The sequence below is a fragment of the Oryzias melastigma genome, linkage group LG17 (genome assembly GCF_002922805.2).
Source record: "Oryzias melastigma strain HK-1 linkage group LG17, ASM292280v2, whole genome shotgun sequence".
NCBI classification, from domain to species: domain Eukaryota; kingdom Metazoa; phylum Chordata; class Actinopteri; order Beloniformes; family Adrianichthyidae; genus Oryzias; species Oryzias melastigma.
Genome location: NC_050528.1, coordinates 789574 through 806633, shown reverse-complemented (window position 1 = coordinate 806633; position 17060 = coordinate 789574). Strand labels below are relative to the sequence as shown.

Below are 17060 nucleotides of genomic sequence, written 5' to 3'. Positions count from 1 at the left end.
ACTGCATGGGAAGCCTTTGGCACTGCTTTGTGCTTGTCTGAAAAAATTCTTTTGATATGGAAACATGTGGTGTTGAGACCATTGGCTGTATATAGAACTCAATTCAGCCAAGCCAGTTGCCATTTTTACCCAACACGTCCATCTCCATGTTGGAACCAGATGTCCTCAGTAAGCCGTGATTGGTCTGTGTCGGCTCAGTCTACATTTCTATGGCAACCATTCTCTCCAATCAGAAGTGAGCATGTTAGAAGCTCACACCCCTCCCACTGAAAGCGGGCTTGGGAGAATGTCAAACGCTTCAAACGTTCAACGAGAGGCCACCAACTCTTGAGGCATCTGATTGGTCAGTTTATAACTTTAATAATTTGCAGGAAAAATATAATGAAAAAAAGAAGATTATCAAAAAGATGTCAAAAAGGTATCAGATTAGGAAAGGTTATTCTGACCAACAGAATGACTGAGTAACCTCTGTGGGATTTTGGCTTCTGGGAGCCACTTCCTGTTTGGAACGCCAGGGGGAGGGGTCACTCAGTCCAGTCGTTTTACAGTCCATGGTTGGGACACAATTCTAGTGGTTTGCAAATGTGATCAGGTGTCAAATGGGCTATGTGCACGACCTACTTCTGCGTTCGGTACATGACCGCTCAGTCATTTCCGCTTGGGGCAGTGGACCGTTGCGTATTTGGAGTTTACAGGATGTCTTTTGGAACTACCAAGAGTCACTGTAAATGATGTCAGGCGCATTGTTTGTCTTCATAGCAAAATACTCCTAAAGAAAAGGTTATTGCGTGGAATATTTAGGAGCCAGGACATTTCACCAATGGATTTGTTGCACAGGTGTTATAGAGATCCTTAGAGCGGAACGTTCTTTCACTGATGTTTGTAAAACAGTCTGCATGCCTGATTGCTGGATGTATACACCTGTGGCCAGGACAAGAGATTAGGACACCTGATTCTGATCATTTCAATGGGTGAGCCAATACTTTTGGTACTATGGTGTATGGCTGCACGGTGGCGCATTGGTTAGCGCTCTTGCCTCACAGCGAGAAGGCCCCGGTTCGACTCCCGGCTGGGACCTTTCTGTGTGGAGTTTGCATGTTCTCCCCGTGCATGCGTGGGTTTTCACCGGGGACTCCGGCTTCCTCCCACCATCCAAAAACATGCTTCATAGGTTAATTGGTGACTCTGAATTGTCCGTAGGTGTAAATGTGAGAGTGGATGGGTGTGTGATTGAGGCCCTGCGACAGACTGGCGACCTGTCCAGGGTGAACCCCGCCTTTGCCCATCAGTAGCCGGGATAGGCTCTGGCACCCCGCGACCCCGAAAGGGAAGAAGCGGTCAAGAAGATGGATGGATGGACTATGGTGTATAACTTCCATCTGTTTACAACAGTCTCCTGAAACCCTCACAGGACAAGCCAGTTTCACCTGGTCATTCACACCTGAAAGATAAAGTGGTGGAGCTCTGTCCTTCACTCTCTCAGTCCAGCTGAGGACAGAGGAAACCTCCCAGTTCATAAGAACCATATCAAGGTTTGCAATAGATTCTCAGGTCAACGTGACCCAAAACCTGTCACGTCTTAGTTTTGGTCACTTCATAGTCATCGTGATCAAGTTAAGCTCCTCCCTCTGAGGAGCTTATCTATTAACAAACCAGTTTATTTCATAAAGTCTCTTGAAGAAAAGGCAAAACGTCCTCAACTTAAGGAACCAGGTGTAGATGACCCTTTCTAAACTTCGTCTCCGATGGAACCATCATGGATGGATGAGTCTTCAGATATCATGAAGTTGCCTTGACTCAACGTGACAGTCAGCTGTTTCTTCTCATTTCAGCAGCAGCTGATCATGTGACCTGTCTGCCACCCTCCCTTTCAGTCGTGGATCTGTCCTCCCCTGGCAACTCACCATCCCCCTTTCCCCCCAGTAAGCTGACACAGCGCATTTAAACATTAGCTGCTTTGCTGCTAATAGGATCTCAGGGACTTACACTGTCATCTGATAAAACTAAGGCGCTTGATAACTGTTCTGCACCCTCTTAACCAATTTGTACTCAATTAGGATAATGGGGAAACAAGCAAAGAGGGACAGCTTTAATATATTAATGTGATAAAATGATTATCAGTTTCTCCTTCCTTATGACTTGGGTGTTATTAGAAGCATCTTAAATGGTTCATAAAATCTTTATCCATTGATGGAGGGATGGTGCAGTCATTTACTCATGTAGATCTGGAATTGGATTTGACATGAAATGTCAAAATTGACCAAAACAGATCTAGGTGAAGGTGTGGAGGATGTACGGACATTCAGGTTACAGGAACAAAGTCTGAATCATTTTAGGGTTCCTGCAGGATGTTGGTTCTCTTAAATGTCCTCATTTAAACTAAAATCGTCTGTGCAGCTGTACTTTGGTTAATGCTACATAAAAGACGAATCAATTTAAAGTGGAAACTGGAGAACAAGACTCAAGTTAGAGCTGCCTTAATTTTCATCAACATTAACTCTGTCATCTTGATCAACAAATGTCTTTACTCTGTCTGTTTAGGACTTTAACTCCAACCGTTTTGCTTGTTTGTCTCACGCTGAGCTGTGACTTGTAGCTTTAGAAATAAAAACATCCAGAGACGGAAGTTTGGAAATAATTGAAAATACTGATCTCTTTGGAATCGTAGCTTTTGTTTATTGATTTGATCAAACGGAGAAACAAACTGTCTGACTGCTTCACTGACTTTCTTCATCGTGACCATATGGTAGCAGCCTGTTTCATGACAAATCCCCTGCTGTGATGGCATCCTAAACGTCTTTAATTCATGAAGAGGCAAAAGTAAAGGGCTGCTCAATCTCTCCGTTCTTGGAAAACAAGTCTGACAACCAAGAACCACCGTCGGCCTAAGCCACTTAACCTTTAGTCAGTCTGTTCACCAGTTCTCCTGCAACGGTCTTAAACTTGTTTAACATTTAAATTTCCTCAGCTGCTTACAGTAAGCATATCACTGACTCCGAGAAGTTGATGTGTTTGCTGGAAGATCAGGTGAGGACACGCAGAAACACGTTCGGGTCGCTGCTTTATGCAGAGCTTGCATGAAATGTTGATGTCACGAGTAATGCTGGGATGTAGAAGCTGCTGAATTCTACTGTAATATTAAAATATTATAATTTGTGAAAAATAAAATGTCACAAAATAAATGAGAGAAAGAAAACACAGATACTCTTAGAAATCTGAGGAAATGTAAGGTCATGGAAATATGTAATTTGATAACAACATTTATAAGTCACAAATTTACTTCAGTGGCATAAAACAGAACAAAGAAAGATGTTGCTGTGATACATCTATACAGACATCACTTTAATTGTCTACTGGCTTGATGAAAGCTCGTCATCCGGAGTTTATCGGTTATACTGTTAAACACACACTTTCAGCAAAACTTAAGCATGAGAGGAACTCCTAAATATATCTTCAGGTAGGGGGGAGTGAGGTCAGAGAAAATCTCTGGTGAAGTCTTTAGGCCTATTAAGGATGGGCTTGATCTCTGCAACACCTACTGGAGCTGCCACAGCTTTGGTTTTTCCAGCTGGCAAAGCAGAATTTACCTCCCACTTTGGATTTATCTCACAAATCATCCAAATATTGGCGCATATCTGACGCCAAGGATCTTCCAATGAGAGCATCACGGGAGAGGATCCAGTTAAAGAGAACTCGCTCAGTAATGATCTCTGTTTGTGTAAATTAAATCAAAGTGAGACCGCTGCTTTATTTTGGATCAATTGAGCCTTTTAAACTTGTAAAAGTGTTTTTAGAGAACATAAAATAAATTCCAATGTGACATACATCAAACATGACTGCATTGTTTTAAAAAATGCATCTTTGTTTAATTTCTATTTTTTAAAAACAATTGTTCCAAATTTAGTTGCCTCATTGTATGCAACTATTTAATGTACAGTGTGCAGCCATTCAAGTCCATCGCTGTCTTCTCTCCCTGTCATTGTCTGTAATGAAGGGATTAACAAAAACTCTGCACACAAGCCATTATCTTTCAGACAATAGATTTGTTGAAAGAAAGTTTTGTTGAGGCTTCATTAGCAATGGCCTCCCTCTGTGGTCTGAAAGCAGGACACATTTGGAGCAATTACTTGACCAGAAAACAACTGTCAGTCATTCTTAAAGGGGAAGGATTCCAATTAATAAACCTCTTAAACCCTCAGGTTTTACTACCATTCCCTCAGCCTGCTCTGGTGTCTCTTGTGGTTAAGAGGAGTTTTGTCAGCAGACGAGGACGCTACACGTTCTGGTTGCAGCGATCTTTTGCTCAGTTATTTGAAAGGAGCTTTAAGGATTTAACAGGGAGCAACAAGTGTTCAGAGTAGACACTACAGGTGTTATTTGTACGTATGGACGATAGAGAGAGTATGTGTGAGGAGTAGACCGCTTCAGAAACCTGAAGGGAGGTAAGATGCTTTTATCTTCTTGCTGTTTGGATGTACTTTCTATCACCCATGTGAGAAACTGAAACATTGTCAGAGGAAGGCCCGTTTGAATGTTTCTTTCATGCAGAGATCTTTCTGTTAAACAAACATTAAATTCTACAATCTTACAGACAAGCCGAGATACAATTACAACCTATAAAGTGTATTTATGCATACTTCCAACAAGAAAGAGTTCCAGTGGAAAAACATGCGTTCTTCCTGAGATTTTTTTTCCTAAAGCATGTCAAAATCAGAAGAATTGTGCAGGAAAAGGCAGATTAAGCAAAGAAACCTGACAGGCATGTGGAGTAAGAACAAAGAGAGCAGCTCAGGCATCGGCAGGCTATGCATGAGGAACTAAAAACTTAAGTTTTCTGATTTCAAAACTTTCTCAGAATAAATGTCATTTGCTTGTCAGTGGATGTCACAAGATTGTTGTGGAATTTTAAATGTTGGTTAAAATCAGAAACTTTCCTAAAAAGTAAAAAACAGCACTCAAACTCAAATATGCAGTTTTACAGTTTTGTGTTTTCTTTTTCCAATGTTTTATAGAGAAAGATGTGAGTCACCTCTGTGGGAAAAAGCCGTGCTGTCGGAGGACACAAACTTCCCTCATCACACGTCTGCTCTCCCGCTCCAGAGGCTCAGCAGCTGTTTGCTGATCAGCTCGTCTCAGTTGGTACACTAACTTTTTTTTCAACGAGAATCAGAAAGTGAGTCCAAAGGCAAGTCCACAGCCAAATGCATTTGTCAATGGATACCCTGGGGATAGTGGACGATAGTGGACATGGAATAGTTGACAACTATGACATGGCGAAAGGTGCTGGGTCCAGCAATGGAGGCCGGGTCCACAGTATTGATGTCATTTTGGGATTCACTAAAGACCAGGAGCCCTTGCTGCATTCAGTGGGAGATGACGACAGCCCCAAAGCTAACGGCGCCATCCAGCAGGACCCCGGGAAGCCGGCCCCTTCAGAACCGTATGGAAATCTTCCAGAACTGGGGGACAGCTCGCAGCATCACGCCTACCACGGTGAGTCTCTCAGAAAAAGGACCACTGGCCCTGCTTCTGCTTTCTGTTCTCCGTTTGGTTTATTAACTTTACCATCTTCATTGAAGGTCAGAGGTGTTTCTGCGCACACGCGATATTCAGTAAAAAGAACTTCTAGCAGAAATTTTTATCTTTACTATTTTCACTGTAAGAGACGATGTGTCTCTGAACAGGACTTCCATTTAAACACTTTATTTGAAAAATACTCTAAAAGGCTCAGTCCTGTTTAACTTTTCTATGAAGCCCTTTGAGTAAACTTTCACTGTTTGTTAAAGTTATTTAACATGAAGCAAACGCGGCAGCATTCACACAGTGAAAACACAACAGAATCAAAAAATAGGAACAGCTATACCAAAAAAAAAGTCAAATTAGATCTAATAGGATCCACTAAAATCAGAAAATCAACAGATGCTAAAAGCCAGAGAAACTGAGTTTTTAAAGGTATTTAAATCTAATGGAGGAAAAAGCCTGTCTGATATTTTGCACAGTCTTCTCTGAGGTCACGTTTGGTTTTTGGCCCATAGACACACCTGATCTGCTGACCTGTGTGACCTGGAGGGTCAGGCAGCAGAAACTTACAAAGAAATCTTAAAAAATCCTAAAATGCATAAACAGACAAATCACAAAGCAGTAAAACCAACTAATTAGAGGGTTCAATGCTGTCCCTGAAAATAAACATTTGGTTTTACATGTTGAGGATTGTTATTTCTGTCGTTAGGTTTTACTCCCTGTATTGTACGTAAGTCTAAAGCATCTTTCCTGGTCCTGGAAGGTTCAGCAAACATCAGGTTTTCAATGTTACTCTTTTTCATCCTCAACCTTTGAGGAGACTTCACCGTGACGTGTCTGGAAGCAGCAACATGCAGAACAGGGGTTGGAAAACTCTGCTTTCGTTTTACAAAGTTCTCAGTTTTCCTCTAAATTCTTTGGTTCTTGTACCAATAAAGATTGTTCTATTTAAGATTTTAAAGGTATCGTGAGCTAAAAGTCATTGGAATAGATGGCAGCTTAGATGATTAAGGAATGCATTACATCCATTCTGTTTTTGAAACTTTTTTTTTAAGTATCAGGTGTTCAGAAATTTAGAATAATTTCTGCACAACAGGCCTGTAATTTGTGTTTTTGTGGATAACTATTTGAAATGAAAGAGTTAACTTTTCAATGCTCCTAAAATGTACAAAGGCGACTGGTGGACATGCAGCTCGTTTGAGGGTAAAACTTGAGCTAATGTAATTTTAAAATACAGTTGAAAGAAAAGGAGATCTGATATTGTTGTAAACATTTGCATTACTGATATTTAGGATTAGTTTGATTCATTTAGAGACAAAGAAAAGAAGAAATGTCTCCTTTATGTCTGTAACATCCCTTGTGTGTCCAGGATGGAAGAATAAACTCATGCTGATAGGAAACATTATGGTTTAATGAGATTGGAGGATCTGTGGATTCACACGCGGTCTATTGAAGAAACACTTTTACAGCAGAAACACCTGTCCCCCCTTCACACAAACAGAAAGGTTTAACTCTTTCATAAAGCAATGATCACTTTTCATGGAATGATGTTATATATCTCATAGATGTTTGCGCACATCTGGTGTCCATCAGTCTTTATCAGGTTCAACCAAAAGTCTGAGCTGGTTTGGGTTAAAGCTTTTGAAACTCCATCATCATCCTAGACATTATATTCAATCTGAAGATGAAACATTTAGTTTGTCTGGAATCGGCGCCTCAAACCAACAGCGCTGTCCACCGTCGGACAGTTATTTCATGCTAAATGAGCTTCATCACTCACATGCTTCACTTGCCCTTTGTCCATTTCCAGGAAAACTCAATCCGCACCACAGCTGTTTACTTGGCTTATGAAGAAGCCACCTAAAGTCCCTTGTTAGATTAGAGAATAGGTTTAACTAGCAGCAATCTGTTGCTATGGGATTACTGAAAGAAAGAATTCAGTGAAAGAGGCATTTTGACTTTCCAGATCCCTGAGTCCTTGCTTGATGAGGTTCATCTGTCAGTGGAGCCTGTTTGTTATGGAATATAAAACTCTGATTTACTCATGAAGAAATGCAAAAGTTCATATTTCACAAGTATTTTAAAGTCCCTGAAACAGTGAGTGGTAGATCATGTAAAGGTCACGTTGGACCTTTTATCAAAAAAAGCAGAGTTACCATTGTTAGAATTTGTCATTTTTTGCATATTTTATATTTATTTTAAACCTTTAAAAAATGACTGGACTTTTGACTATATGAATAATAAATCCATAAAACCAATCGTCCACAATTTGTGGACTGTTTCTTTGAAAAGTTTGCATTTTGTTTGTTTCCTCTCACATCATTTTTTTCCGTTTCTCTTCATGCTCCATCTCTATATCTAACTTGGCACAGACATTGTTTTTGTCAGAATATTGTGGAATAGGATCAAATTCCAGTTGAGAATTCTAACATACTTCGAGTTTGTGGCAACATTGGAGTTTTTAAATAAAAAATATTAATGAAGTTTGCTCATTGGCCCAGGATTTTAGTCATTTAGTTATAAAAACAAATCACAGTTTCTTCTATAAGCTGAACAGTCTCTATATAAACCACTAAAATATTTTCTTTCCTTTTTAGACTCCAGTCTTTTCTCGAGTGATAAGTGTGAAGAAATGAACAGCCTCACTAAGGACGTGGACCTCTCTGACGGCTCTCCTAAGACCATCAAAGAGGAAGAGCACGCTAAGAAAAAGCACAGAAGAAACCGCACCACCTTCACCACCTATCAGCTCCACGAGTTGGAGCGAGCCTTCGAGAAGTCCCACTACCCGGACGTCTACAGCCGCGAGGAACTGGCAACGAAAGTCAACCTGCCTGAGGTTCGAGTTCAGGTAAAGACTTGACCCAAGGATTCATGCATTCGTAATGGTGGACATTTTTAACACAGTTGGCCGTCAATGACACACTGTCTGCTGGTAATCTCAACCCACAAACCGACACGGTTCAATCCCAGAAATTCAGTTCTTCAGAGCAACTGAACGTTAGAGGATAGATGTCAAACGGCCTCCTTAAAGAACGCTGTCCTGCACTTTCCCAACTGATCTGATCTTTTTAACTTCTTACTGGCATAGCACACCTGATCCAGGTAATCAGCAGAAGATCCCCCAGTAGATCCTCCTTGACACCAGTCTCTGAAGCCTGTTCCAGAAGACCTTCTGCTGCTTGTTGGAGCAGCTTCCATCGTTCCAACATCTTCTAGAAAAACTTTTAAAGTTCAGCCGTTCTGAAGAACATAAATCCTGAGAATCTTCACAGACAACACCTTTAAATGTTCCTCAAGAAGAACTGCTGCTCTAATGCACAAACGCCCACCGACTCTTCTCTCATCAACAACCCAGTGGACTTGCTGGTACCGACATTCATAGCATCATGTCAAGTTCAACGCTTAAGTACAAGTTATGATCCATCTTTCATGTTTGTGGTCAAGAAAAGGAGTCCCTTACCATGACAATTCCACCACCTGTTCCATAACTAGAATGAAGTTTCCTCTTGAAAAACTGTCTATAGTTTTCATCAAACATATCCTCTGGTTCTATGACCAAACACCCGTCATATTCCATAGTCTTATGTTCACTCATGACTTTTGCGACTTCATACCTTTAAGATGTTGGTATTTTTAGTAATTTGTGTGGGATTTGTTAATTTTATTTAATCAAGAATCATTCAGTAAAGATGAAACTTCTCCTAAAAAAATAGTAAAGACAGAAACAGATGATAATATTTAGTTTGGACGTTCTCTTTCTGCAGGTGTGGTTCCAAAATCGAAGAGCAAAGTGGCGACGTCAGGAAAAGATGGACACCAGCACCATGAAGCTCCACGACTCTCCAATGCTATCCTTTAACCGTCCCCCGATGCCCCCTAGTGTGGGGCCAGTGGCCAACCCGATGCCGCTGGATCCCTGGCTGACGTCGCCCATCTCCACTGCCACACCCATGCACACCATTCCGGGCTTCATGAGCTCCCCGCAGACCCTGCAGCCCACCTACTCCAGCCACAGCTTCCTCAACAGTCCCCCGGGCATGGTCCAAGGCATGCAGCCCATGGGGCCACCCGCTTACCAGTGCGCCCCTACCTTCAACGATAAATACCCGGTGGAGGACGAGAGGAATTCCAGCATTGCAGCCCTCAGAATGAAGGCCAAAGAGCACATTCAGTCCATGGATAAAACCTGGCAGCACATGTGATGCTCTGACAGGAAGTGGATGGATTTTTAAAGCGCTGCTGTGAATGTTTACAAACTCCACATTGTTGATTCGTGTATCAGATGAGAGGATACACAACACCAAAGAGGCTCTGGAAATGTACATTTGATCACTGTTTGCACTAATGTGCAACTCTGCAGACACATTTTCAAAATGTATTTAAGTTTAACCACATTAGCCTCAGAGACTCTTTAGGACTCTTGATGTTTCCTCAGAACGTTTAAGTCCAGCTTTTTTTCTGCACAGGTTTTCTATATTAGATCATCTGTAGACGGTTTAGTCAGACTGACGGTCTAGAACCGTTCTGTTAGCAACAGGGTTTTGTACAAATGACAACACGTTTATACACGTTTTTATGTTGAATAGGTGTTGCTCAAACTTTTTAAGATGTCAATCTTTTCTTTAATAAAACTGTAATACTTGTAGCTGTCAGCAGGCGTCTGGGTGATGATTATTCAGACTCCTGAGAACACCCTTTGAATGGCCAACCTACTGCACTTTGTTGGCGTCTGTAAAGACTTTCTTAGAACATTCTTTAAGAAAGTTGTCTTTGTCTAAATAGATGTGTCTGTCTTTTCTACTATTTTACATTAAAAAACATAATCTAGCACTTTTAAAAGTATATTCCTAAAAATGAGGGGGAAACACATTTTTCTTTTATGAATGAAAAGAGAATATGAGCGTTTGTATTCAACCAAATAAAATGGCCTTTTGAGGAGCATGAAGTTGTGATGGGGGAGGTTAACGGAAGTCACAGAGCGTAATCTGATTTGGAGGCTAATTTAAACAGACAAGCATACCTCTTAACACCTAATTACTATCTTTAAAGCGATTAACCCTGGATTCTCAGCCATAGACAGAATGCCCTTGGCTACCCCTGAAAAAGCTGCTTCAAGACCTGATTCATTTCTTTACCATTAAATAAACTTGTTCATAATGATATCCAGACAAAGTCCTTTGTTGTCTATATTATTGGTATAATTTCCCTTTGACAGACTAAACTCAACAACATCTTTGTGATACCTTCACATCCATCTCTCTGACCACATGTCCACACTGTAAGGAACGTTGAGGAAACCGTTCAGAAATCTACAGCAGCTGTTACCGCATCTCTGCTCATGGAAAGTCTCCATCCATCATGTCGATTGGGTTCAACCAGCGGCGCCAACCTGCAGAATTTATCATCATCGACTAGTGACGATGCAGTTAATCAACTCAATGCTAAATTTCTTCATATTCCACCTCATCATTAATTGATTAAATGATCTAAGCAGCAACAGATTTTACATTTTTAGTCCGTATCTTTTATGAATCCACTTCTCAGAGTTAATCTGGAGGAAATCCGGTGACAGCGTCCCGACTCAGATTCTTAAAATCAAACAAAAATCTAGTTTGATTTCTACAAACATCTAAAAGATCTACTAGAGCATATACTTTGAACAAACTATTGTGGTTTTGTATGGAAAGTAAAAATGAAGAGAGAAAGTAAAGTAACAGTGAAAGCTCAGAAGTAACCAGACAGCATTTTAACCGTCTTAACCAGGGGTCAGCAACCTGCGGCTCTTTTACCTACACGTTGTGGTTCTCTGGTTCAAGAAAAATTAAATGTTTGTAAATTTAAAAAGTAGCATACTTTTCAGTCAGATAAGTCCAACTTTACTCAACTCCTTCACTAACAGTTGAAGTGCAGCACATACCACTCCTATATTAATCCATCAAGCATTAATGCTTTTTCTAAGTTTACCAAAGTTCTATTAAAACATTTGGACACACTTTTGAGTGTCATGTACCACAGTAAATCACATGGAGGTCAGTGAGCACAGCCAGAATTAAAGATCATTGGATTATAAGATGGGTTTTCTATTTCTGAAAAAATGTAAGCATTTTAATTTGGCCAAATGGTCCAAAAAGTCTGGAAAGAGTCATTTATAATTGGCTCTGATTCAAATCTAGCAAGTTAAATTGACAAATTTCTGGCTGATATTCATCAAAAACAGTATAATAAACTTTTTAGAGTTTTTAAATTTCCAAGGTTGACATTACACTCCCTTCTATTACATTTTTTGCATTGAGATCATCCTGCATGGGACAAGGTGTCTTTTATTTTGAAAGGAAGTCATGTGAACTTCTGTCAAGTTATAAACGACTTCATATTTAGAAAAAAGGGTATTTTCTCTGTACATTTTTGTTTTATTTATGACACGTGTCAAAGTCAAGAACTGGGGGCCGGGTCCGGCCCTCTGAGCTTTTTGGACTATTTTGGCATTTACTAAGATTTTTTAGGCTATTTTGAAGTTTAGCTAATATTTCTGCTACATGCTAGCTGTTTTGGCTAAATTTAGGCTTTTTAAAAAGTTTTTTAGGCAGTTTTGGAGTTAGGCTAATATTTACATGCTAGCTGTTTTAGCTAACCTGCTTTTTTTTACGTTTTTTTAGGCTAATTTGGCATTTAGCTAATATTTTAGCTGGCTATCAACTTCAGCGCTTTTAGCTATCAGCTTCAGCATCTTCAGCGGCCAAATTAAGCTTACAGCGTTCACACTAGTATGATCACAGGTAATGCTATATATCTAGTTCATAATTATCTTAAAAAGTTACATTTTTAAAGTTTTAAAAATGTAATTTTAGAGTATTGAATAAATGTTTATCCTGTTTGGCCTGCGACCTAAAGTTTGTTTTGGATTTTGGCCCCCTGTGAGATTGAGTTTAACATTCCTGGTTTATGAAAATTAATAAATAACCATAATAGTAACAGTAATACATATCGGTGTCTTATTTTTTTAAAGGGTGAAGTGAGACTTTGTGGCTAATACTGGGTTGTAGTTGGTTAGATATTGACCTGAATGGCTCTTTAAGTGTTCAAGGTTCCTGACCTCTGGTCTATATGACGGATGTCTACGGATGCTTTAGCCTTGCTTCCATCATAAACATAGTATTCACTAGGGGTGTGCCAAAATATCGATATTGCGATATATCGCGATATTTAGTCCTGCGATCGATTCTCGATGGGTTCTCACCAAGTATCGATATTATATTTTCATTTGAAGAGGCTGTTGCGCCGAGCGTCTGAGTCACGCACCGGAACTATTGTGAAGATTGCCGCGCTGCGTCGGACCTTTAATAGCGACGCACGCGCTCATTCGGGAGAAGCTCCGGTGAGATACAGGCTCGGTAGCGCGTGTGTAAACCTGTCTACCTGTCAGCATTTATCATCCATCTGTAGGAGATGCAGCCGGTAAGAAGTGACTTTGTCTGAGCGCTAGAATGTCAGCGATCACTTACTTCCTGTTTGCTGTGGGAACTGAGCGCGTGCTTCGCAGTTGTTTGTGTACACTTCAGGTACCGTCGGAATTTTCGTTTTCATGCACTTCAATGTTTAACCTGCTGCTGTACGGTGTAACTTTGGTAAATTTATAATGTGACGTTTTCAAACAATGTAATTACTTGTTGCTAATGTTAATTTAAAGTAACTCTTTAGTAAAAAAGCAGGATTTGATGTATGAACCTAAATTTAAATGTAATTAAAATAAATAGAATAGCAATACTTAGAGTACATTAAAGTACTTAAAGTACATTAATTCACTTTAAAATTAGGGAGAATTCTAATTAATTGAAGCACTTAAAATTATTTTTTTTGCCATTATTATGTGTGTTTTAAGGATTTTACCTATTGACTGCTGACTGACCAAATGGAAAAATGATAAAAATTGGAAAAATAATCTCAAGTGACAGTCTGAGTAAATCAGTCTTCAATTTTGGTTGCTCAGCCCTTTTCAAGTGAGGGGAACAAAAAAATGTTTGTCAAAGACAGTATTACTGATTTCACCAATGTTGCACAAAAGTGTCTATAGTTTGTTACACAAAATAAGAAAAGTTGTTTATTATGATTGTGTTTAAGCTAAAAAAAAGATAAATGGGGATATATTTTCCCAAAAAACACATTCTTCTGTATAATGCTAGTTATTAGAGAAGATTTTTTACCAATTATCGGAGTATCGCGATATTATCGATATCATGAGCCATGTATCGCGTATCGTATCATGAGGTACCCAGTGATTCCCAGCCCTAGTATTCACTCTATGGATTAAGAGTCGAAAAGTTAACTTTTTCCCTTGAAGAGGTTTGATGGAACTGATGGAGCACTAATGGTGAACTGAAATGATCTCATCTGCATACATTGGATTTATGAGCACATAAATCATTGAGTTTATCAATCGCAGTAAAATGATGGCAAAGAAATTCCAGATTTTTTTTTTATCTTCCGATATAGTTTAATACTTTGAGGCAAACCGTTAAAGTGAAGCACCGGTTATGATAAAAACCTTCTTTGTAACTACAGAGAATTCTAAAGAAAAAATAATTAAAAAAGTGAAGATTCATTTTCAGAAAACGATACAAGCCCAGCACAAAGAAGGAAACCCCGAACATGTTTATGAAGAACTACAGTGACGACACTTTGATGAAGATCCCACTCTCTCTCCAAGCATCCATTAGTGAGCCACCAGGCTGACTTTGTGCTGTTAATGAGCTCTGGCAGACAATGGGCCCATGTTCGCTGTGACACAGAGGTTGTGTTCCTCCAGACCAGCGTTCCTACAGACCTGTGGCCTTTTGCCAGGCCGTTAGGCAGATGAAGCTCCACTCCATCAGGCCCAATCGGGGGTGTCATGGGGCCCAGCCTGACTGGCTGCAGAGGCCACAAGGGCTCGGTTTTAATTGCCCTCTCGTAGCCTTTGCGGCTAAAATGCCCCCACTTTACGATGGGAGGGGAGCTGTATGTCTGTCCTGCAGCAGGAAGTCCTGCTTTTCCTCTGAACGTGTTTGTTGGACACTTAAAGTTAAAATGGAGATTTGTGTCCCAAATGATACACCTATAGATTATATACTGTAGAGTATTTTAGTGAAAGTTGTGGTTCATAAAGGTAAAGTGGTCAAAAGAGAAAAGCAAAGCTGAGTTTTTATTTTTTTAAATCAGAGATTTCTGAGGTTCAATCTTATAGTTGATAAGAAGAAATACAGTTCACGATTCTCCTGATAAATGTTGGTCAAATCAGAGAAAAGAGCAAAAAACATCAGAAAAGAAAATCTCTTTTACTAACTCTTCACTTTGTTAAGATAATTAGCCTGGTAAAACAGAGACTTCCTTTAAGGTTAATCTGTTATTATTCTCTCTTGTACCAAACTGTTTGAAATGATACCTCTGTAAAGAAGCAATAGATGGAAAGTGTTGAAGTTTGCTATATTTAGTCAAACTCATGTCTCCCTCCCTCTGTCTTCATGTAGCTACACCCAGAATATGCTCATGACGCACTCAGAACCAGCAATTAATTACAAGCATTATGATGAGGTCCTGCTTGACCAAGCATGACCTCCACGGAGGCCCAGGCTCTAGTTAACAGGCTGACTAGCGGGACGAGGTCCACGGTGAAAATAATAAGGTAAAAGAGTGGAATTAATTGGGTTTGATTAAGAAGACTTTTCAAAGGGACACTATTTTCTCCTCCTGACATAATTGCGGCTCACTCAGAGGGAGCGGGGGATTTGAAGGCTGGCGCCAGTTGCTCTTCTTTGCCCCAGTGGTCGCTTTGAGGGAGAAGACCTGTCACTCAAGGGAACCTGCTGCTTCACACTTGTGCATAGCATGCAACGGCACTAATGCCAACGGCTTCAACGGGGATGCAGTGCAGGGGACTCCCGGTGATCTAAAAACTCTCGGTTTTACTGCTGCAGTTTATGTAATACAAACAATAAACTTCAGACTTCAGAAAAAGTCTGCAGTTTCAACTGCATAAAATGCTCAATTTTCAGATCCAGATTACAAACACCTATCGTGTTTTAGCAAGTGCAAAAAGAACGTCTGATTGTTAGAAAACTCCAAAAGAATTAACTTAAGTCCTAAAAGAAAAAATGAAGCTGGACAACAAACAGAAAACTCTTCTTTCATTTCCTGAACAATTTTCTAAACCTGAACATAAAAAAACTTACTGTTAGATTCCTGAACTGTGTGAAGATGTGTGAACTTCTCATTATCAAATGAATAAAAACTAAATATGACCAAATCCTCTTTAAATCGGTCTTGTTTTGGTTCATCTGTGGTTTTTTTCCCTGTTTTTCTGTGTGAGATGATTGATTCTTTTCAAACAGATCAAACACTAAATGACTTCATGTTTATTAGTGAGTATTGGTGTTAATTAGATGAGTTAATAAACCTTCAAATAAAAAAGAGACTTTTACATAATACAATAAAGTTTCATCTTTTCAAAACTGCTTAATGAACCACATTTTTAAAAAATAAAACGTATGTTTTATATTCTTTATTTCTATTTCCTAGTTATTCATTTATTTATTTATTTCTTGAACAGGTCAGTGCGGCGTGTTTTTGACTGGCCAGGTGGAAAACGGTTCAGGAAATTTCCACACATGAAGAAGATCCTAATTATTTGTAGAGTCAACATGTCGATTTAAACTCTGCAGACATGAAGACCCCCTCATGCATCTGAATAGTCTGCTTCTTCCTCCTCTCAAAGTTAGACGGTGTTTATAAGCCGTTTTTCAGCTTTTCAATAAAAAAATAAGCAAAAATGTTTTATTTGTGTCTAATTTTAAAGAAAAGACATAAAATAAGTCAGATTTTGGTCAAGAAGCACAAAACTGTTAAATACAAACATCATACGATATTTTTCCTCATACTGTCTTCTTCTCCTGGAATACAGTGTACTGCTATAGTGCCACCTAGTGGCCAAACTGAAATGTCCTCCAGAAGAAGCAGAACAATGTTTATAATATTAATGATCTGAACATTTTTGTTGGAGCTTCTGCTTTAGAGAATCCATGTTACCCTGTATGATATTAACAATCTCATCATTTCACTGATACATTTACAGTATGTGAACTGGATCAGATTAATATAAATATATTCAAAACATAGTAGATTATTAATGTATTTCTAAATAAATGTGTATAAATGTGTAAACTCAAATTTGAATTGAAGAATAAAAAAAAATCAGAATAGAATTGATCCAGGCTCTTGTGAATCGAATCGTCTCTGGAAATTATTGATACCCAGTCCTAATAAAATATGGAGTTGTTAGATAAATGGTGGTTTGTGAGGATCTTCTCTGACTGGGGTTTCCACCAAAGTGACTGAAACTTCAAATGTTTTCCAAACTGACTGAATGATAGAATATTCAAACAGTTTAAATGTTCTGCATAATGACCAGAAATGTGACACTAACTAGGGGTGTGCCAAAATATCGATATTGCGATATATCGCGATATTTAGTCCTGCGATCGATTCTCGATGGGTTCTCACCAAGT

At 39.4% G+C, this 17060-nt stretch overlaps 2 protein-coding genes across 2 annotated transcripts in view; one reads left to right on the top strand and one right to left on the bottom strand.

Annotated features, from left to right (window-relative positions):
* Nucleotides 1-17060, bottom strand: part of atcayb (ATCAY kinesin light chain interacting caytaxin b) — a 46240-nt gene that overhangs the window by 25090 nt on the left and 4090 nt on the right. The gene's annotated exons all lie outside the window — the stretch shown is intronic.
* On the top strand, nt 5174-9725 carry rx2 (retinal homeobox gene 2). Its single transcript, XM_024273568.2, has 3 exons — nt 5174-5493; nt 8118-8371; nt 9288-9725. Exons 1-3 carry the CDS (start codon nt 5202-5204, stop codon nt 9723-9725), a joined length of 984 nt encoding a protein of 327 aa, XP_024129336.1. The 5' UTR covers nt 5174-5201.